The 23,308-nt window shown below is 33.3% G+C and overlaps 1 protein-coding gene across 1 annotated transcript; it reads left to right on the plus strand.

The window, feature by feature from the left end:
* The first annotated feature begins 8,952 nt into the window (after positions 1 to 8,952).
* LOC126693671 (uncharacterized) lies at positions 8,953 to 19,905 on the plus strand. Its single transcript, XM_050389766.1, has 12 exons — positions 8,953 to 12,113; positions 12,303 to 12,542; positions 12,944 to 13,073; positions 15,530 to 15,682; positions 15,852 to 16,087; positions 16,204 to 16,273; positions 16,667 to 16,873; positions 17,879 to 18,102; positions 18,533 to 18,611; positions 18,739 to 18,879; positions 19,233 to 19,515; positions 19,600 to 19,905. Exons 1-11 carry the CDS (start codon positions 9,232 to 9,234, stop codon positions 19,404 to 19,406), a joined length of 4,536 nt encoding a protein of 1,511 aa, XP_050245723.1. The 5' UTR covers positions 8,953 to 9,231; the 3' UTR covers positions 19,407 to 19,515; positions 19,600 to 19,905.
* The last annotated feature ends 3,403 nt before the right edge of the window (positions 19,906 to 23,308 follow it).

A 23,308-nucleotide genomic window follows, 5' to 3' on the forward strand; every position in this document is an offset into this window, starting at 1 on the left:
CGTGGCCAGATTTGGGGACACTTTTGGAAATTCCGCTCATATAAACCTCTTTTTTGCTTTCATTGCAAGCCTTTAGGGGTTTTTTTTTTTTTTTTTTTTTTTTTTTTTTCAAATATAAACAATTTTCTTTTACAGGTTTAACTTACAACGTCCGTTCTTAATGATAATTTTTTATTATTAGACTAAAATACTAATCAGTTTTTGATATAGATGAGAATTGAATCTCAAATCTTTTATTCAACTATCATAGACTTTACTAGTTGAATTAACTGGATCCCACAAATTTATTATTTTTTTTTTTTAAGAAAGCAAGTATAGACAAATTTAGTTATAAATAATTTTCTAGATTTTAATATATTTTAGGTGCTCAATTAGAATTAACTAGTATATCTTTTGTGTTGAGTAGTGTTTTCGAAGTTTAAGATTGATTTATATTCTTCTAAAAAAAAAAGATTTATTTATCTAATTTTATTTTGGAAATGATTCAGGATTGTGTTCATTATCAAGTTAGATTATAAATTCATGTTTTGAGTTTTTTTATTTCTCTTTTTTTGTCGAACAATTTCAAGCTTATTTGTGAAATATTTTATGGGAGGGATAACCTAAAATAGTTGAACTAACTAGATCCCACAATTTTTTTTTTTTTTTTAAGAAAGCAAGTATAGACAAATTTCATTATAAATAATTTCCTAGATTTTAGTATATTTTAGGTGCTCAATTAGAATTAACTAGTATATCTTTTGTGTTGAGTAGTTTTTTCAAAGTTTAAGATTGATTTATATTCTTCTCAAAAAATAAAAAAGATTTATTTATCTAATTTTATTTTGGAAACGATTCAGGATTGAGTTCATTATCAAGTTAGATTATAAATTCATGTTTTGAGTTTTTTTATTTCTCTTTTTTTGTCAAACAATTTCAAGCTTATTTGCGAAATATTTGATGTGAGGGATAGTTTGAACTAATTGAACTAACTGGATCCCACAAATTTTTTTTTTTTAAAGAAAGCAAGTATAGACGAATTTAGTTATAAATAATTTCCTAGATTTTAGTATATTTTAGGTGCTCAATTAGAATTAACTAGTATATCTTTTGTGTTGAGTAGTGTTTTCAAAGTTTAAGATTGATTTATATTCTTCTCAAAAAAAATTTATTTATCTAATTTTATTTTGGAAACGATTCAAGATTGAGTTCATTATCAAGTTAGATTATAAATTCATGTTTTGAGTTTTTTTATTTCTCTTTTTTTGTCAAACAATTTCAAGCTTATTTGCGAAATATTTCATGTGAAGGATAGCTTGAACTAGTTGAACTAACTAGATCCTACAATTTTTTTTTTTTTTTTTAGAAAGCAAGTGTAGACAAATTTAGTTATAAATAATTTCCTAGATTTTAGTATATTTTAGGTGCTCAATTAGAATTAACTAGTATATCTTTTGAGAAATGATATGTCTACAACATTTTTACAACAAATCATAAGTGGCAGGTTGTTACGGGTTATTATTGTTAGGGCAAAAAAATAATCTTAGTATTAGTTTCAAATTTGAACCAATAACAACTAACCACCTATGATTTGTTGTAAAAATATTATAGACGTAGCATCTCTCATATCTTTTGTGTTGAGTAGTGTTTTCAAAGTTTAAGATTGATTTATATTCTTCTCAAAAAAGAAGAAGATTTATTTATCTAATTTTATTTTGGAAACGATTCAAGATTGAGTTCATTATCAAGTTAGAAATTCATGTTTTGAGTTTTTTTATTTCTCTTTTTTTGTCGAACAATTTCAAGCTTATTTGCGAAATATTTGATGTAAGGGATAGCCTAAACTAGTTGAACTAACTGGATCCCACAATTTTTTTTTTTTTTTTTTAGAAAGCAAGTATAGACAAATTTAGTTATAAATAATTTCCTAGATTTTAGTATATTTTAGGTGCTCAATTAGAATTAACTATTATATCTTTTGTGTTGAGTAGTGTTTTCAAAGTTTAAGATTGATTTATATTCTTCTAAAAAAAAAAAAAGATTTATTTATCTAATTTTATTTTGGAAACGATTCAGGATTAAGTTCATTATCAAGTTAGATTATAAATTCATGTTTTGAGTTTTTTTTATTTCTCTTTTTTTGTTGAACAATTTCAAGCTTATTTGCAAAATATTTGATGTGAGGGATAGCCTGATACATGGCCAGATTTGGGGACACTTTTGGAAATTCTACTCATATAAACCACTTTTTGCTTTCTTTGCAAGCTTCTAGGATTTTTATTTTTATTTTTTTTTTAACTTTTTCAGTTTTTAAGTATAGACAATTTTTTTTTTTTTTTGGTTTTGTTTTGTTTTGGAAAGCAAGTATAGACAAATTTAGTTATAAATAATTGCCTAGATTTTAGTATATTTTAGGTTCTCAATTAAAATTAACTAGTATATCTTTTGTGTTGAGTAGTTTTTTTCAAAGTTTAAGATTGATTTATGTTCTTCTAAAAAAAAGATTTATTTATCTAATTTTATTTTGGAAATGATTCAAGATTGAGTTCATTATCAAGTTAGATTATAAATTCAAATTTTGAGTTTTTTTTTTTTCTCTTTTTTGTCGAACAATTTCAACCTTATTTGTGAAATATTTAATAAATTAAAAAAAAAAAAATCGAACCCTGCAGCTACAATTTATTATACAATTGCAATTATATGCTAATAGTTTATCACTAAATTCCCCTAAAAAAGTTTATAACTAAATTATAATTGAAATAATATTATTCGAGTTAATTAGATAAAATGATTTTATTTATGTTTCTAAAAAAATGATTTTATTTATAAAAATATATATTCACCAATCTTATGTTGTTCAATATTATATATAATTTTTATCATGAAATAGACTATTCAATAGATTACAAATAAAAATTTATATACAAACTTACACAATCAAATCTCAAGTCTATATAAGTGGACTTTTATCCATGTAAACATATAATATATTTTTATATTAAGATTGAATATCATACACACAATCTTATTCACAAATACATTATTAGGTTTAAACTTTACTAATTTAATGGTTAATTGTAAATTTAGGTTTGAGCCTAACTTGCTTTCTAAATAAATAAACATAAATTTTTTTTTTTCCTCAAGCCAAGCTGAATTTTTGTTAATAGGGTTCATTTACAGCCTTAAGAGTGAAGGGAAATACCTAAGATTGGTGAATAATAAAAAGTTTAAGCATTGAGTAACTAAGTGATTATAAACTTTTTTTATAAAATACTCTTATTGACAAGTTGTGCCTATGAAAAATAAAGGGTAAATCACACTATTCCGTCTTGAGATTTTCACAAAATGATATTCCATTCGCATGTTTTGAGAAATGATACTCCTATCTTATCTAAATTTTTTTAATTTTTGTTCTAAGTGAGTCAATGTTGTATAAAAGACGAAGAATTTAGTATAAATAAATCATAAATGTGTATATGAAAAAAGAAAAGTAAAACTCATGTGTATATTTAAGGTTTAAAAAATGTGTAACTCATACACTGTTATAATTTTAACTCTTATATGTATATAATTACAAGTGTTTTTAATTGTGCCGTACATATGCATGAGTTATATATTAGTAATTCATAATGATAAATGCAAATATAATCAAGGCTAGTGTTTGATATTATCTCCTTAAGATAGATTTCTTCTTTCACATTATTTTCTTCAGTGGTGCTTTGAGTATCTTAGGCATCTGTCTTCCAAGATATAATGAGCACAGTAAAGGAAGAGAAGCACAAACAATCTAATTGCTCTTTGAAAAACCCTCTCTCTCTCTCTCTAAACTAATTGCATGAAAAAAAAAACTAACGGAATGAAATGGAAGACTCACTATTTATAATCACACTGGCACCATTTCATAAAAGGTTCAACATGAACAGGCACACTGTTTTTTAATATAAAAAAACATTTAGTAAAAAAAAAACAATGAACTAAAATAAAAATTATTTAATACTAGACATCCCCTACAAACCCCGCGTCCACATTTATATAAACTTCTAACATGTCCACATTCTTTCTTACATGAACTCAAGGATTTTATCATTTTAAATCAAGTTTAAGTCGGCACTTTAAGAGTCAATTTTTCATTCACTTTTTAAATGGTTTTAAAACAAGTAAGTAAATGACGTTATGTTCCAATATGGACCCACCTTAAGGAATGTATGGGCCCCACTTTAATTTTGGCTCAAAATTAACCATCCAAACACTTGCTAAAACTTATTTACCAACATCCATTAGATGAGAGTGACAATGTGAAAGAGGATGGATTTATATGTTTCCTTTATAAGCGTATGAGTACCATTTTTTGAAATGTTTGGGATGAGGGAATGTCATTTCGTGAAATCTTAAGAGAGGTTGGTTTAATATTCCCAAAAATAAAACACTGAACTTTTTTTTTGAGAGAATGACAAAATTGTATCTAAATACATCAAAAAAAAAAAAAAAAACCCTAAACTAAACAATAATTTGTAACAAATAGGGGTGAAAACATAATATTTATTTTTTATACTTTACTTGTGTGTCATACCATATAATGTAAGTTCATTGTATTACATATCATATATTCCATCTTGCAATTAAAGACAAACTGCTTGTTCTACAATTTTACAACAGGACTGGCCTAACTTGGACCCTTCTGATACAAACAATTATCTCAAGATTTATTGAGGTAAAAAACAAGTTTTGTTTGGTACTTATGCATTTTTTGGCTTAAAATTTAAATAAAGATGCGTAGTTTTAATATTATTGTTAATTTTTGTATCTCACCAGTGCCAAAACAATTGTTTAATAAAGATAGGTTAAATTAATATATATAATTTCGTCAATATTGAGGTAAGTTTTTCAAATTTGATACATGTACTTCTTGTAATACGTATGGTAGGTTATAAAGTACTTTTCAATGCCCTTTTTTCTATGAGAAAAATAAAGTACTTTTATAACCTACTTTGCGTATTACAATATTATAAAGTAATTTTCATACTACTATGCATATAAGAAATAAATTATATAAAATAAAAAAGAAAACAAAAATTAATCATCATCTTTTTACCTAGCCCTTTAAAGATAAATTCATGGTTTTGCATATCAAATCAACCCCATCTCATTCTCGACCTTCATGGCTCCATCACAATTGGCCTTGTCATGTGAAAGTGAGTATCATTATTTTGATTTGAACTCTTGACCGATTTATTGTTAAATATCACTATCATTTAGAGCATTTACATTAAATACTATTGTATATTTTTTTTTTTTTTTTGAGAATCTACTATTGTATATTTTTGGTTAGTAATTATAAGTCAATTCATTATAAAAAATGTAAGGATTTATGACAATAATTCCCCCATAATACATACTCCTCTCATTGAGGATTTCAACATCAAAAGAGGTACATGAAAATGAACTTAACTCCTTTTAAAACGTCTATGGAAGACCTCTGAATGTACAAAAATGTTCATTTTCAGTTGTCATAAAAAGTTTTATTTTTGGTTTACATTCATTAAAAAAAACAAAACTTTGGCCCTGTTTGGTAGAATAGTTAAATAACATATTTTCAGTTTTTAAACAATATTACACACATTTCCACACACTTTTTCACTCACACGTATTTTAAAAAACTACAAACAACATTACTTAAACTCATCTACCATTTTCTCAAAAAAAAAAGGGATAATTACACTAAACCCACCTGTGGTTTGGGCGAAAATCACTTTGCCTACCCATGGTTTGAAAAGTATCACTTAACCTACCTGTGCTATGTTCCGTTTGTTTTCCGTAACCCACCTCTGTTAAAATCAAGGGTAAACATGTATTTTTTCTCAAATTTTATATCTCTCTCCTCCCAAAACAAAAAATAGCACAAAAATAAAAGAGAAACAAGATCAAAAAGTGGTATTGGTATACGATCTGGACATCATCTTTAACCACTTTTTTATAGATAGTATAACCCCCAATCCAACAAAAACTTCACAAGATCTCAAATTTCTAAACCAAACCCACAATTGCTTTTGTCCCAAAATCACTATAACTGACCACGATCTGAAATGGGTACCGACAAAGGCACCGACAATGTGATTGGTACAAAGAAGACTCTAGTGTTCCATAGAGGTCGTGTTCGTGATGGGGTCAGGACCAGCTGGGTTATGCACGAGTATCAACCAACAGTAACTCTTCCTCACCAGAGAGCCTTTGTCCTCTGTCGCTTAAAGAAAAAAAAATGGATGAGAAAACTGAAGTGGCAACCTGCGATGAAGGTGAAGAAAGCAGCTATATTGCTTCTGATTTTGAAAATCCTGTGCCAAAGGATGCAAATCTAGAGGTATATGATCACACAGAAGAAGACTTGGAATCAGTCCTACAGCTGCTGCAGTAGCCGCAGAATTATGATGCCTCTTCCTCATAGCTTCCATTATACAATAAGCAGGGGGCACAAAAACGAATATTTTTCAACCAAAAAAAAAACCCCAGTTCCTAAAAATCAAAGTACCCATCCTAAAAACCCAGTTCCTAAAAATCAAAGTACCCATCCTAAAAACCCAGTTCCTAAAAATCAAAAAACCCAGTTCCAAAAAATCAAAAACCCAGTTCTCATCAAAGTTTTCAAGGTCGTGGAACTCCCATCCACCATGACTTGTGACCTTTACCTCAAATCTGTGGTACCCATTGGAGCTCTGTACTCCCTTTCCCTCTGGTTCTCTAACTCCACCTACATCTACCTCTCTGTCTCCTTCATCCAAATGCTCAAGGCTCTTATGCCGGTTGCGGTTTAATCCATCGAGGTTTTGAATACAGGGAGAGGTGAAAACAAAGGGGGTCTTTAGAATATAGGGTCCAAATATACGAGTTTTGATTACAGGGAGAGGTGAAATTAGGAGTTTTGAATATAGGGTTCAAATATTAATTTTCACAAAACTCTCCCTTTTGATCTTGTTTTTCTTTCATTTTTGTGCTATTTTTTGTTTTGGCACTTGAACAAAATCTGAAACCCTAAATCGAGAACAGACACAAATACCTTGATTTTTTTTACTGAAACTACCTTCCCTAGCTTCGATGTTGCAAAACTTATGTTTTCTCCCCCTCTAGACACTCCAAACCATGAAGAACACGTTGATATCACCACAGGTCTCTCTCTCGAAAAGTTTATGAGTTTTTGGTGTTTTGATTCGCGTTATGTTGTGTTTTGGGGTTAAGAGGTGTTTTTGTAACGGCTGGGCTTGAGGTGGGTTACGGAGATTGACGGAAACATACCACAGGTGGGTTAAGTGATACTTTTCAAACCACGGGTAGGCAAAGTGATTTTCGCCCAAACCACAGGTGGGTTATGTGTAATTATCCCAAAAAAAAAAAACTCATCTACCAAATGCGGTATCCAAAAAAGCGTTAGGCAAACCATAAAATTGATTCACTTTTAATATAGGTTGAACGAAAAATAGAATTATTTTGAAATTATATTTATCTTAGTTTATATCAAACTTATCTTCTTCTTCTTCTTCTTCTTCTTTTCTTTTTTCTTTTTTTAATTTGTATGAATTTGAAGGTGAAAATACTAAATTTTAAAACTGATTTTTGGTAAAAAAAAATTAGCATAAACACAATAAAATTTTTAAAATTAGTGTTTTGGATTAAATAATAAAGCATTTTAAAATTTAAAGTTTTAAACAAACCAAATTTATAAACTAAATTTGTTTTAGGGGAAATGAATCTAGTCCAATTTTGAAGTAATTTACTTACTTCACTAAAATATCTACTACTTGGTGTGCGTAAAGATGTCCACAGGTCAGTTTGGGTTAGGTTTGTGCTAAACCTGAACTTGACCCAATTATTTTGGGTAGGGAAGAATGGAACCCACTGTTGACTTGGAACTCTAGAAGGAACGACAGTTTAGACGGTTTGAATCTTAATGAGAGGTGGTTGGATGTCGATCGAAGTCAGTAAAACGATAGGGAGAGGAGATTTTCACTTGATCTTGTCAGAGAACTCGAGATATTTACCAGATTTAGTTGGAGATCTCGAGAACTCCGCTAGATATGGATGACGAACTTGTTGGTGAAGGGTGGATGAGAGGGGCATTGGTCATATTATCGATTCCAATGGGTTAAGAGAAGCCGAAACCAAGACTTGAATCAACTTTGTTGAACCTTCATCTCATAGAACCGTCATCAACTGCCATGGTGATTAAATTAGTTGGTCTTCGAATCTTATGGTTGTAGGTTAAACTTTTCTATCAAGTTCGGCCAGATTTGGACAACCCTAAGTGTGTCTTTGGAAATTGTTGAAAAAAGCTTTGCTTTTTGCCTTTTGTCTCTGTTTTTTTACAAAATAATTTAATTTTTAACTTTTTGTTATAGATTTAACATAAAAGTTATCAACAATTATATCTTTTAATAATTACTAAAAAGAATTCGGTGATAATAAGTTTTTTTTTTACAAAGGATAATTATAAATTTATATTATAAAATAAATATATAAATATATATTATACGCATTTTTTAATCTACTATGTAGGAGTAAATTTTAACAAAGTAAACTAAGAATTTTCCAAGAAATTTTTTTTTTTGAAGACAATTTTCCAAGAAATTAAGGGGCTGTTTGGTACATCCATTCAAACACACATTTTTCAGTTTTTAAACAATATTACACGTATTTCTATACACTTTTTTACCTATATGTATTTTCACACATATTTTCAAATAATAAAATATAAATTTTTAAACACATGTACCAAACACTCCCTAAGCTCAAGGAAATAACGTTTTTATTTTATTTTTAATAGGAATCAGTGGAGTAACGTTGTGTGTGTTGCTTGTAAGTTGAATGGTTACAATCACAACGCACGTGAAATACTCCTAAGACACGCCACGTCACGAAATTCAAATATTCCCCATATGTTTCCTTGCCTTCTCCTCCTCTTAAACGAACCAAAACAAACAAAAAAAAAAAAAAAAAACAAAGGTAACACAAAAAGTCACAAAACCAAACCAAAAACCCACAAACAACTACAATAAAATCGCTATCAAATCAAATCAAATCTCTTCACTTCTCTTCTCTTCTCTTCTTTTCTTTTCTACTTCTATTCCCAACGTTCACACACTCTCTCTCTCTCTCTCTTTCTGTTATTTACTTCCAAAACCCAAAACCAAAACCAAAGCCAAAAATATATACTCCTATATTTACTAAGAAAACCTTAAATCTAAACCCTAATCTCCGACGGAAATGCCGCCGGCAGCGGCGGCGGCAATGGACGTACGGTCTCCGATGGACTCCACGCAGTCTCAGAACCCTAATTCCGATTTTTCTTTCAGTTTCGGCGCGATTCCCTCCGCCGATTTCTCGGATAATCGGATTCCCAGCTCCAACTCTTCCAGCTTCGAAGGTGCCGCGGCGGCGGCGGCTTCTTCGAATGTCGCCCGGGCGGGCTCTAGGGCTCGGCCGAGGCTGGTCAAGCTGAGGAGGCAGCAACCGAGGTCGAAGTCGGTCGCGGCGAGCGATGCCGGGCCGGGTTTTAACCCGTTTCGATCGGATTCCGCGTCGAATACGGTAAGTAGTAGTGGTAGTAGTAATGGTTTTGGATTATTGAATGGTGATGCTAAGTGTGTGAATTTTGAGAGTAAGGGTTTTGTGTTTGGTGCTGATGGTTATGGTAATGGTAATTTAAGTGGTTTGGATACGAATTTGGGTTTGGGTGAGAGTGTGGGGAATGTGGGTTTTGTGTTTAGTGCTAAGCAGAGTGGGATTGAATCGAATTCGAGTGAGGAAATGAGAGTGAATGGTGAAAAGGCGGGAAAATCGGATGTGGGTGATGCTGGGAAGGTGGAAGCAAGATCTGGATTGGAGGATGGGAAGCTTAGTGATGGTGGTTTTGTGTTTCAAGCTGATTGGAGCGATTTGGGTTTGAATTTGAACAAAGAAAAGAGAGAAAATGGTGAATGTGGAGATAAATTGTGCTCTGAGGGTAGTGGGGGAGTGAAGTTAATGACAAAGACTGAATGTGGAAAGCATGGTAATGTGAATAATGTGTTTGGTGATAGTCAAAGTGATCGTCCGTCAGATTTGAATTCAGAGAAGGGAGAGTGTGGTGAGCGTAGGGAAAAGTCAGAAGTGAATTTGGAAGCTAAATTAGTGACAGAGAGATGTGCTGATAAGAGCGATTTAGGGTCAGCTTCAATCTCAGAAAAAAGAGAATTTGGTAAGAAGGTGAGTACATTGGATTGTGAAATTAATGACATGTTGAAAACTGGGAATGTAGTGGAGCTTGGGAAGAATGATGATCAGGATTTTGTGTTCGACTCTAGCTGGTTTAATTCGGTGTCAAAGAACTTGCCAAAGAGAGAATCTAGTGAAGATTTTGGGAATTTGGTTTCTGATATTGAGGAGATGATGAAAGCGGTGAGTGGAACAGAGTCTTCTAGTGTGAAAGCTACTGCTATTAACTTCAATATCAATGGTAATAGGAGCTTGAATGACAATTGTGATATGGGAGCTTTTGCATTTGGAAGTGATGGTAAGAAAAATTCCAGCCCTGATGAATGCATGGCAGGTAAGTCCCCGGGTGAGATAAAGTTAAGCGGTAAAAGTTTTGGAAACTGTGGAAGCACTACAACTCAAATCAGTGATTTGGGTTCTGATGTCGAAGGTAAGGGAAAAACTGCATTCGAAAGTAGTAGTAATGTAGCAAAAGCTTCTAGCACGAGTCCCTTATTTAAACTCCCAGATGAAATGAGGAAAATGAAAATTGATGATTCTGAGAATGTTGATGGTGCTGACAAGACTGAAGATGCAGACAAGAATTCATGTGCCATTCCTGGGGCTGCATTTGTGTTTAGAAGCAGCAAAAAGGCTTCTGACTCTTTGAACCAAAGTTCGGCAACTTGTGCTTCTATTGGAATTTCTAGTTCCGAACTATTTACTGCTCCGCCAGAAGTCGGTAAGGATTTTAATGTGGGCCATTTTCCTCAAGGTCAAGTAAATGATGATACACTACTGAATGCATCTGTGCCACCATCTTCATTCTCATCGATTGGTCTTGACTTAAAACCAAATATAAGTGCTTCTGCAATACATTTCACAGGTGCACATGAAAATAAGGATGGAGATTGTTCTACAAGCAATCCAGATGGATCAGGGGTTTCATTTACGGCCTTCAGCACACCAGAATGGGATCCTTCTTGCTTTAAAGAGAATTTGTTTCCTGAAATAAATAAAAATTCGGAATTCTCGGTAAAGAATAGGTCTGTTAAGGACAAAAGATCAAAGAAAAAGAGGGGAAAACCAAAGCCACCTTCCCTAAGTAAGCAAAAGCTGGGGCAAGAACAAGATAATGTAGCAAAGGAAAGCAGTTCCCAAGAAAACCCAGGCACACCTGGATGTTACTCACCCATGGATTTTTCTCCCTATCAGGAGACCACAGCAGCTAATCCATGTTCAAGAGAAGCTTCTGTGACTTCACAAGAGTTCTCCCATCCAGATAATAATTTTGAACCCTCAGACGTGCATTCAGAAGTTCATAATGTCCCTAAAGATGAAAATTTGGCTAATGCTGCAGGGGTTGATATTAATAAAAGGGAGCAGAGATGTAGAGAGCTGAATGAGGAGAACTTTTGTTGTCGCAATGGAAGTTGTTTTGGTAGTGATTGCTCTTCAAAAGGATTCTTTTCTGGAGCTGAAACAACCTTCTCTAGTTCTAAAACTGAGCAATTCTGCAGCAGCAGTAGTGCTGGTGTTGCATCTACAGATACTAGAACTGATTTCAGCTTAAATACGGAGAGGCAAGAAAACAATTGTAAAACACCATTTTATTTTGGTTCAAGTTTGGAAGATACAAAGGAGAGATGTTTTACATTTTCTGCGTCATCATCTGCACAAGGTAGTTTACCTGCAACCACAATGAAACGTTCATATAAAAAGAAAAGTAGAGCAAAAGTTGGTCGTGATTCATCGCTTGATACTCGGTCATCTGCTGCCCAATTGTCACCCCGTACCAACCCATCTTCACTTTTTGACAAAGAGCATAAATCTGAAGTGCATGAACAAGTCAAGCAAGGGCATATTTCTTACTCTGCTGCCATTCAAGAAGCCTGTGAGAAGTTGCGACTCAGGTGCTTATTGCATCATGTGCATCATGATAACTTACCAGTCTTTTCATCATAATGACCTAACAGTCTTTGAATATTTTTCTGATCAGATTTCTTGATTATTATTATGCTGCTTTGATCTACATTAATTTCACTTCATCTGTGAGAATATGTATTCATTATTCATGTGTATTATTATTCGATTTACATCAGGGGAAACAAAGCTTATGCAAATGGGGAGCTGTCTAAAGCTGAGGATTTATACACACAGGGAATAATTTCTGTCCCTTCTAGTGAAAGATCGGGATGCTGCCTTAAGCCTCTTCTTCTGTGCTATAGCAACCGTGCAGCTACACGGAGGTGTCTCGGAAGAATAAGGGAAGCTTTAGGGGACTCTATGATGGCTACTGCACTAGATCCCAACTTTTTGAAAGCTCAAATGAGAGCTGCAAAGTAAGACTGTCATTTGTATGATTTCAAATAATGAGTACAAAATGATTTTATCTGGCTCTGGAATCTGGATTTATTCAAAAAAGTGCACATATTATTTATAGGAAAAATAATTTCTTCCAATTAAATGATATGCTATACCAAAATGGATGGTGGGGTAATGTGAGTCTTGTAATGATTTAGGTGGTTGCTTCTTACAATTTGGGATATTAGTCATCATTTGGATCTTATTTGAATCATTTAGAAATAGATTATATGTCTATAATCTTCACTAATGAAACTACCATAATGTAAATATGGCCAATTACATAATTTTAGAAGGATATACATAAGTGCTGGATTTTGTAATGCTTTCTTCATTTTATACAAAGACATTGCATATAATAAATATTTTTCTCCTGTAGTTGTCACCTTGTGCTTGGGGAACTGGACGATGCAATTCAGTGTTTCAATAAGTGCCTGGAATCAGGCGGTGTTATATGCTTGGATCGGAAACTCATAATAGAGGCTGTTGAAGGCCTTCAGAAGGCTCAGGTACTGAATTTCTTTTCTGTTATATTGGTAGTGCCGATGTGATCATGTTATCATTATGTTGATTCAGAAAGGGTCTATGTAATATGTACATCAATAATTACATTTGAATTGCTAATAAGCTATAGCTCAAATGGCAGTTCCTCCTCCCCTAAGAATGGGGTGGAGGGTGTGGCCATGGGATTAAGACCTGCTAAGTGTGCATGCAACTTAAGAAGGTCGTACCAAGTGCACAAAGCTCCCACTTTTGTGGTGTATGCAACTTAACAAACAAAAAAAATAATTAAATCATTTCATTTTGGAGATTTCCCCAAAATTAAAGTATCTGATGGTGTCACTTAGTATTGAGAGTTTATGCTACGTCATTGGGCTGAAAATGGAATGTGGATGTTGGACAACCTTGCTCTTTTACTATTTTCTGCAGATCAATATTAGTCATTGTTTTAATTTGCTTGTTGACTTCATTTTGTTAATATTTTGAACATAATATTACTGGTATTTTACTTTTTTCCCAATAATCCTGGAAGATTTTGTGTACGAGTAGAAGCACGAAATTCCATGGTTTCCATAGTACATATCACAAACATTATCTTGAATTAGTATGATGTCTCAGTATTCTCAGATTTGGAATATTGACCTTATATACTATTTTTTTTTTACATCATAAGTACTGCTCACAAGTGGGTGGTATTCTAAGTAAATTTTTTATGCTATTTGTCTTATATCAAATTAGCAGCAGGATATCCAGAAACTTCATGATTTCTTTAAAGCCTAGAGACAAGACATTGTTTTTCTCTTGGATAACTCAGGGAACCTTTCTAAAGAAGAGCCCTTTGGATGCACCTATAACCAGTAAATAATCTATGGGCAATTGGCCCCACCTGCCATGGCATTCACTCTAAAGGGCTAAGTAGTTTATTATCATGCCTAGGAGCAGTAGAGACAAGACTTTCTAGAAACATACATCAGATATCTCAACCTATGTAGCTTCTAAGTAAGAGCTTGAATTGTTCAATGAGTTAAAAGTGATAAGGTAAGGCCTTGTTAAGCAAGAGTATATCATGTATATGTATTCTTTGGCAAGTAACAATCACTAAATACTTATTTGTGACCTACTTTAGATAAATTTTTTTGATCCACCGGTAATATTTGTCATACCAATGTGTTGATTACCAATTTTTGTCAGTTTTTTAGCAGCATATTACATGATATGGAATTGATCCAAGATCCAGATTTTAAGGTTATGTTGAAGATATATGTTAAATTGAGATCAGTTTTTAGGAAAAGAAAATGTCACTCTGGAATGAGCACTTTAAGAAATAACAATGTAAGTATACCTTTAGACAGATATGTGTTGCAGATAACCCCAATTATCATGTATTGCCAATGGACATTCTTCAATTTTGAATTGAGCAATGGATAATAGAAGGAAGGGAAATTTTTAGTGCATAATGTAGAGCCTCAAGCTTGTTCTTAGACACAAAGCTGAACGATAGTTTTAACAGCTTTAAGGATTGGAGAGAAGGGAAATGAAGTTGAGATTATCTTTTCCTTTTTGGTTGGGAGTGGTAAGTTACGGAAGTCCCCCTAGTACGATGGCAAGTGCCTTCCACCCAAAGTGACAAGTCATGGGTTCAAGCCCAAGAATCAACTCTCCGCAAAAAGGGGGTTGGGGGGGGGGGGGGGGGGGGGATGAAGACAATCTCCAATCACCTCTCCCAAACCTTGCAAAATTGTAAGCTTTGTGCTCTAGGTATAATCTTTTTTTGGATTGCTAAGTTACACATGCATCCGGTGGGCCTTGAATTCACAACCTCATTCTCCATGTTCTTCTTACAAGGGGAATAGGTGCCATCTGAGCGTTTTAGCTAGAATTCATTGGCAGGAGATGAAATTGAGAATGATTTAAATTTTTTTGAATAAAGAGCAATAACAGAATCCTGATCAAGATAATAATGGCCATCCTGCACTTATTCTTCACACCTCTCCCCAAGCCTGACTGGAAAAGGTAGGATGTATGCCCAAGAGCATCATGTGGATTTTTAAGTTCACCAGTTGAAAGAATGAATGAAAACAAAATGTTGAATATAATATATAAAGGAAAATGAAAAGTGCAATTAAAAATAACCTTTCAAAATGTTCGGTGACCTACTGTTCTCCAGAGTCATAATAGATGATGTATATTGTTTCAAGTATTTTTGTACGAGTATGAAACCTATATGTTTCTCAAGTATTCATGATTTATATAAGATACAGTTGTAAATTTTAAAGCTACGCTCTTGGTACCTAATTGGTTATGTTAATATGCAGTTATGCTTCCTCTTTGAACTTATTGATCTCTTGGGCAATCATATTGTGTTACTGATATGTCTGTTTTTCTTCTGCATGGGAATGTTTCTGTGTTTCTGTGCCTAATGTTTCAATAAAATACTAACCATGTGCTTCTTTGTTACTAGCAGAAAGTGGCTGAGAGTACAAATCATTCTGCCAAACTTATGGAACAGAGAACTTCTGATGCCACTCTTAGTGCTCTAGAAATTATTGATAATGCTTTGTCAATAAGTTCATACTCAGAAAAATTACTTGAAATGAAAGCAGAGGCCCTTTTGATGGTCTGTAATTACTCAACTTACTTGTCCACTCATTTATCATTGTTTTTAAGTTACAGTCATTCAATGTAGGATAGTTGACAACTGCTCTGTGTAAGTCTGTCTTTTTTAAGCCCGAAGTATTGGTCTCAGCTGTGAATAACTGAATATACTATTTTGTGGCATTTTGCAGTTGCGGAGGTATGATGAAGCAATTCAACAGTGTGAGCAGAGCCTTTATTTTGCTGAAAAGAACTTTGCATCATTGAGCACTGGAGCAAATATGGATGGTTCTGAATGTGAAAGTTACTCATCTGTTAGGCTGTGGAGGTGGTGCTTGATATCCAGGTGCTACTTTCATTTGGGAAGGCTTGAGGCAGCTCTTGATTTGCTTCAGAAGCTGGAAAAAGTGGGATCTATTAAAGACAAGTACTACACAATCTTTATGAAGCAGAGTTTATTTTTCCATATGCCAATTTTAATCAGGACGTTTCTTACTTTTACTGGCTTTATGGAGGTTTCTGATGCTAATTTCAACTATGTAGGTATGGATTCAAGAATTTGGAATTGTCAATTTCATTAGCTGTCACTATACGTGAACTTTTACGCCTTAAGGTATCTCATTTTTCTCTATAAGTTCAATTTCTGGCTTGGAATCTGAATTCCTATAATTTGAATTTCATACTTTTTCATCTGTATCTTGTGTTGCATAATTGTTGCTATATCAATTATGAAAGATGGAATTTTCACAATTACCACGTTTTGATGAAATTGATTGAGGAACTGGTTGTCATGGATATAACACATCCAAGTAAATAAAGAAAGAAATTTATAAATATGTATGGGAGTGAATGGATTGGTATGTTACTTTTTGTAAGATGCAACTCCTGACTTGCTCAACCATTTTGTTGGCACATGAATCTTACTATCATATTAATAAATTCTTTAAGGATCTGCATTCTTCCTATTGATTTTATTAATTTATTTTACCATTCTTGTAAACAACAGAATGCAGGGAATGAAGCATTTCGATCAGGGAAGTATACTGACGCAATAGAGCACTATACTGTTGCTTTATCTAGCAATGTTGAATCACGTCCTTTTGCAGCAATCTGTCTTTGCAATCGTGGTGCAGCATACCAAGCTTTGGGCCAAATTGCTGATGCTATTGCAGATTGCAGTCTGTCCATAGCCCTTGATAGAAATTATGCTAAGGTATGCCTTTGTGTGCGGACTTAGTGTCATTTTTTATTTATTGTTTAAGATACTGTGTAGTGATGTGAAAGGAATCCATGGATGCATCTTTTTTATTTTGTTGGCCATTAAAGATTACGCTAAATTGTGACTAAAAGCACTTTGTTTATTTTGAATATTTTTTCTCTTCGGATTACTGGTTAGTAATATGAGCTGTAGGTACTGATCCATTAAATTGTGATGGCACTTTGTAAACTTTAGCAATTTAGATGATATTTCACCGTAGTCATTTGTCTCTTTTTTAGGAGAGAAGTTTGTTTTGCAATTTTGATCTGCTACTAGATTGATGTCTTAGCTTAGATATGATCTTCTGATTGATATGCAGAAGGTAATTTAATCGAGGTTAATCAACAATGTGTGATTTGATTTTAAAAATGGTCCATGATCCGTTCCGTGATTGGCACATTCATATATAAAGTCTGACACTCCTGTCCTATCTTCATGTTTCAGCCTGTTTAGAATGGTTATGACTTGATGCCTTCTAGTTAAATTTTCTACACGATATAGTACTTGGTGTGTAATGCTTTACAAGGTTTGACTTTTCTTGATGTCTTCTGATTTTTTTTTTTTGCAATGAAACATGAAGGCTTGTTAGTAATGAGAGTGGAAAACAGGAAAAGAACATAGGAAAATGCTGTTTCAAACTTGTATGATATGTTTGGTGCTTTTATTTTTACCTATTAAGTAGATTGTGGGTATTCAGTCCTGACTTATCCAGAGTTTTTTTTTATTAATTTGAGAATTCATGCTTCTCTTTTACTTAGCTGATTCTTTTTTACCTTTCCAGTATAGAATGTCAATAATATTCTTTTCTAAGTAGTCCTACTGTCGTACTCAATCATAATAATCCGCCATTATTATTCAGTTTATTTTAAAATTTAATCAGCAATTTTATTGCAGAATAGTTTTGTACATAAATTAGTTCCTTTATAGTATTTCAGTGACTGAGATCCTGCCCTTCTACAGGCTGTTTCTAGAAGGGCCACCCTACATGAGATGATCAGAGATTATGGACAGGCTGCTAGTGACCTTCAGAGACTTGTATCCATTCTTGAAAATGAATCTGGTGAAAAAGTCAAACATTCTGGCACACCATCCAGTGTGAAAGAGTTAAGGCAAGCTCGACGCCAGCTGCCTTCAATGGAAGAAGAAGCTAAAAACGGAATTCCTTTGGATTTTTACAAGATTTTGTAAGTTATTAAATCTCAATCGCAGCCTTCCAAACTAGTATTGCTAGACTGCCTTATATATTTTGTGTTGAAGCCCATAGTTATTATTCAGTCCAAATGAATTCTAAATGATGGTGTCGGAAAACATGTTTTCTGGTTGTTTCCTGTTTAAAAAGAAAAAAGGGGGTAGGGGGTTATGGTCACATGAGCAAATGAGTTCATTTTGAATTATCATGCAACAGGAATGTTGCATTTTACCCAAATTTCTCTGGGTTATCTATGAAGTTCTACGGTGAAAGTAGCGCTCACAATGATTGCTATATGTAATAAACAGGATACAGGGTATTGTGAATTCAAAGTTATTTGAAGCTTTTTGTCTGTGGCTTCTGCCTAGTTTCTGCTTATTTGAAACTTCCATGTTATACTCACTACTTTAAATCTCAAATTCCAGGGGAATCAAACCATCTGACACAGCATCTGATATCAAGAAGGCATACCGTAAGGCAGCTCTCAGACATCATCCAGACAAGGTTTAAAGCTTTTTGTAGTTCGTACCCTTCTTTTTAGAATATTTATTATGTGAATTCCAGACTTGTTACTCATTGTAGGGGGGTTTCTTCTAATCTTTGTTTTGTTTTTTCTTTTGGTGGGCTTTAGGCTGGTCAGTTCTTGGCAAGAAGTGAAAGTGGAGATGAGGGGCGACTCTGGAAGGAAATCTCCCAGGAGGTTCACAAGGATGCTGATAGGCTTTTTAAAATGATTGGAGAGGCATATGCAGTGCTATCAGATTCCACTAAGGTTTGCCACCCACATAATGAGAGTAACTTGAGAAATATTTATGCATGATCGCACCATTTTTGCAGCATTACTTATATTTGCACCACTTATTTCTGCTATTGCAACCTTTGTTCATGTTTTGCTTGATGTGGGGGGTGTATGTCTGTCATTCATGTTCCATGTGAAGGAAAGGTGTTAATCTGACTGCTTAAACCTCAATTAGAAAAAATGATTTTTGCATTAGGAAAGGCTTGTAATACTTACTGGCCTACCAACAGAAAATAGCCATCCCTGGTTTTTGCATGGATTCCTTCTTTTCTATATTTGTGTTGAAAAATGTAGTACTTCCTATTGATCAACCATTCTGTGAACAGCGCTCACAATATGATCTTGAAGAGGAAATGAGAAAAACCCCAAAAGAATGCCATGTAAGCGGCAGTTATAGAAGATCTTCAGATGCTTACAGCTCTCAATTTGAAAGAAATTCCAACAGACGATACTGGCGGGAGACTTGGAAGACATATGGAAATTCAAATTTTCGATGGTGAGATTTAACTGGTAACAGTCATATATATATTTAGTAGCCGGGTCATGGCAGCTTATGACTCCAAGTTTCACGAAGGATCTGTGGAAGTGTCTGGGTACTGATCTAGTCAGGTAATTAACAGTCAAATAATGCATTCTGTTGGAAGTGACCCTGCCCATTGGTCTATAAATAATTTTATTGCATCGATATTGCAGTTTTGAGCTCGAGGATTCTATATAATGTAAAGGGTCTAAAGGGAATAATGGAGGAAGGAGTTTTGGTCCTGATACACTGGGAATGTTCATATACACAACTCACTACGAAATTTTTTGCCTTCGCACTGAGTCTCAACCCTTCGGCCAACGCTTATTATGGAGGAAGAAGAGTTGGGGTTATCGGTAGGCTTCATTTTTGACAGAAAAAGAGTGAATGTTAATTTTGTAATATTATTATTTATAATCAATCAATATCTATATTAATATTTAATATCTAAAATCAAAGTGAAGTTTTTGATGTTGTTACGCTCTTATTGAGCCATCTCATCAATATAGATAATGGACAAACCTGTGAATGTGCTTCACTACTATTCAATTGTTACTATTCATTTGTCTTAAATGCAAATGTTATAGTTCCAAATTACAAAACATAACTATTCATTATACAACGCTTGACTATTCAGCCCGGCAAACTGATTTTAACTTCTCATTTTTCTAACTTCATGTAATTGTTAAAATTGAATAATTCGCTAGCTTTTTAATAGACAAAATAGAAATTTCAAGTATTCAGACTAAATTATAGCACCCAAATCTCTAGCTCTTTTCTCTTTCAAGGGGTTTTTTTTTTTTTTTTTTTTTTTTTTTTTTTTTTTTTTTTACATGTGAAACTTTCTTTTGGAAACTTAAATCCCGATCCTTGTCCCCAACACTTCACAAGCATTTATACTTGTGGAGTGACAACTGCACCAAAGGTGCACGGTGGTCTCTTCCAAGTTTTTAGTTTTTAACAACTTTATCTTTCTCTTGTTTACAATTTATTTAAGCTATACAATGTTATATCTACCAATGTACGTTCTAGATATTATCACCTTATTATCTACAACAAAAAATTGATGCAATACTAATTGTTCTCCACATTTTTTCAATCAGACAGTCTTCATCATTTTGAGACAAAATGATTGTTTTTGTTTGAGATTTTCAAAGTTAAGTTGCCAATAGGAATATCATACAGGTGAATTGAACTCGCAATCGGAAATTATCTTTCTTTTTATTTTTTTCTTTTTTTGTTGGTATTCTTGCATTTAGTCTCTGTAAAGTATTTTTGTTGTTTTCCTTCCCAAAATTTTCGATGGTATTGACTTTTGTTATAGTTAATTGACTTAAAATTGGCAACACAATTTTATTAATGATGTGGAATTTCTTAATATTAATATAAAACACGATGATAATGAAAATTTATTATTTCCTTTATATATGAACAAAATGGTGGATTCAAAAATATTTGTATAGTATTGGAAAAGTCAAAAAAAAATTTCTAGTGTAACAATTTTGTTATTGTTGCATCCCATGAGTTTGGAAAAATTCCTTTTAGAAATCTTATAAACTCTGTTTGTTATTTTGGTAATTCTATTACAAATAATCTACATCTTTACCATCGGATTTTTAGCTACTCTAAATTTTCTTGGTAAGTTTTTATTTTGATTAGTTGATCATCTTTGAGGAAAAGGCCGAAAAGAGAATTAGATAAAGTATAGTTTACTCTAAAGCATTATTATGCTATTAATATTATTAATATTTTTATATATAGATACTTGTGGAAGTCGATCAATTCTTTGTTGGCACTTATTATTATTGCAATTATCTTTATATTTGGCCACTTAAATTAACTTTTGAGAATTCAAGTGATAGTATAGTGGTAAAGGCAATTTTTGTGATGTCCTATGTTTGTGGTTCAAACCCCACCTTCCCTTTTCCACTAATATTTACCTATTAAAAAATAAAAAAGAAGGTTAATGTCTACCTTAGTTTGAATAACATTTGATGTCTTGTTATTTATTTAAATCTTTCATATATGCAATACTTAATTCATTGAACATTTTTTAATTAATCTTTTTTTTTTTTTTTTTGCTTTTAGTCTCTTTGCAATTTTGAAATTGCACAAATTCCATTACAACAGCTAGCACCAAATTAAGCTTATGTTGTGGGAATAACAAATGCAATGCCTAAAATGCTCCCACTTTTGCCCAATTAAGCACTGCGTAGTTTAAATATGTCAATGTGCATATAGTTGACATTAATTAAAAATTCCTTGATTAATTCCTCTTGGTTGAACATGTACACTCCCAATAAAACAATATCTTAATCTCTCTGAGTTGAAGGCATATTATTCAATCAATTCATTTTGCCAATTTTTCGCATTTAAGTTATGGATTCTATCTTCTAAAATAGATTTGTGTTGATGTGTACGGGGCAGGGCCCCAAGCCCATTGGGCCTTGGACCCTAGCCTTGTGGTATCGTACAGGACAGGTCCCTAGGCCCGTTAGGCCTTGGGCCCTAGCCTTGAGATACAACACCTGACCTTGTCCCCGTTGGATTAATGACCTTGATCCGAACACACCTCAAAGCCCAATTTGAGACCAAAAACCATAATAGGACCATTATGTCTTGAATGTCAAAAGCGAGCCCCTCCCAAACAACTTTAACTTGGTTGGGAGTGTGATTGCTCGGGGATACAAGGTCTCGATGACCTGGTATTGCCTCGGGGAATATCGTTGCCGAACAGCCTTTTGGAGGTAGGAACCAGTTCCAATGCCATTACCACTGTTCTCAACAGAACATCCACTTAGAAGTGATGGAATTGGACCCCCATCCACATGAGTGAGATCAGGAAAATCATAACACCTCCACTTGCCTCAAGCTATAAATAAGAGGATAGAGTAAAAGGTTAGGGGGTTGGCAATTCTAGAGAGAAAAGAGTAACTATATCAAGGGAAAAGGGAGCAACTCTATGAGGAAAAAGAGAGGGGTTCGCAAAAACAAGAGTGTGCAATTGGGTCTCCGAGCAAAGGACTACCTAGAGTAGGAAACCCAAAGCCCACAATATAAATAGGTTGTGAGCCCAAGTATAGGTCAAGCCCGTTAATCATATACTGGGTGCGCACATATGGTGTATATATATATATATATATATATATATATAGAGGCCGGTTCAAACTAAGAATTATTCAACGTATGTTACTCACTAAATGTCTTATTAGTTGTATGGCTGATATTCTTGGTTTTTCGAGACAAGATCAACTAAACAGATTTTTTATAGGATTTTTTTTTTTTTTTTTAAATCCCGTAACTCGACTCTTGACTTGGATTGATTATATATCCAAAAGGGTCCATAAAGGCTTCAATGACTACATTTTGACCAAACTTATTAGTTATTCTCCTGCAAGAATAACTAATCAATTTTGATTACCAGACAGAATACAGAATACTACCCTAATGTTCCACCTATTTTGTTTCGATTCTAATTAGGCGGGCCGACCACATTTGCAGCCATTGTAACACTTGCTTTGAGTATAGTTTTTGGCCCTCTTTCTTTTGAATTATAAACCAATTGCTAAAAGGGTGTTTGGTTTAGCTGTTTTAATAACTCAAAACTCAGTTTTCATCACTCAATTCTCAAAATTCGTGGATCCCACCAGAATTCAAGTTGTTAGAATAAGTTTCCATAACTCAAATTATATCACTCAAACTCAAAAAATTGAGTTTGAGTAATGAAAATTGAAACAACTTTTAGTTGTTTACGGATTATGAAAATTGAGTTAGGGTGTCATTTTTGTAATTATCAGCAATATATGGGACCCACTTCTCTGTGCTGTCCACATCAATTCAGAATTGCATTTACTCTCCCAACAGATTTGTTCTCTCCTTCAT

This window comes from Quercus robur, chromosome 7 (genome assembly GCF_932294415.1).
Source record: "Quercus robur chromosome 7, dhQueRobu3.1, whole genome shotgun sequence".
In the NCBI taxonomy this organism is placed as follows: domain Eukaryota; kingdom Viridiplantae; phylum Streptophyta; class Magnoliopsida; order Fagales; family Fagaceae; genus Quercus; species Quercus robur.

Excerpts from the sequence above, each read along its gene's own strand:
- LOC126693671 (XM_050389766.1), top strand. The coding sequence starts at position 9,232 with ATGCCGCCGGCAGCGGCGGCGGCAATGGACGTACGGTCTCCGATGGAC. Across the intron at positions 13,074-15,529 it reads AAGGCCTTCAGAAGGCTCAG|AAAGTGGCTGAGAGTACAAA; the intron begins GTACTGAATTTC and ends TGTTACTAGCAG. Across the intron at positions 16,088-16,203 it reads GTGGGATCTATTAAAGACAA|GTATGGATTCAAGAATTTGG; the intron begins GTACTACACAAT and ends TCAACTATGTAG.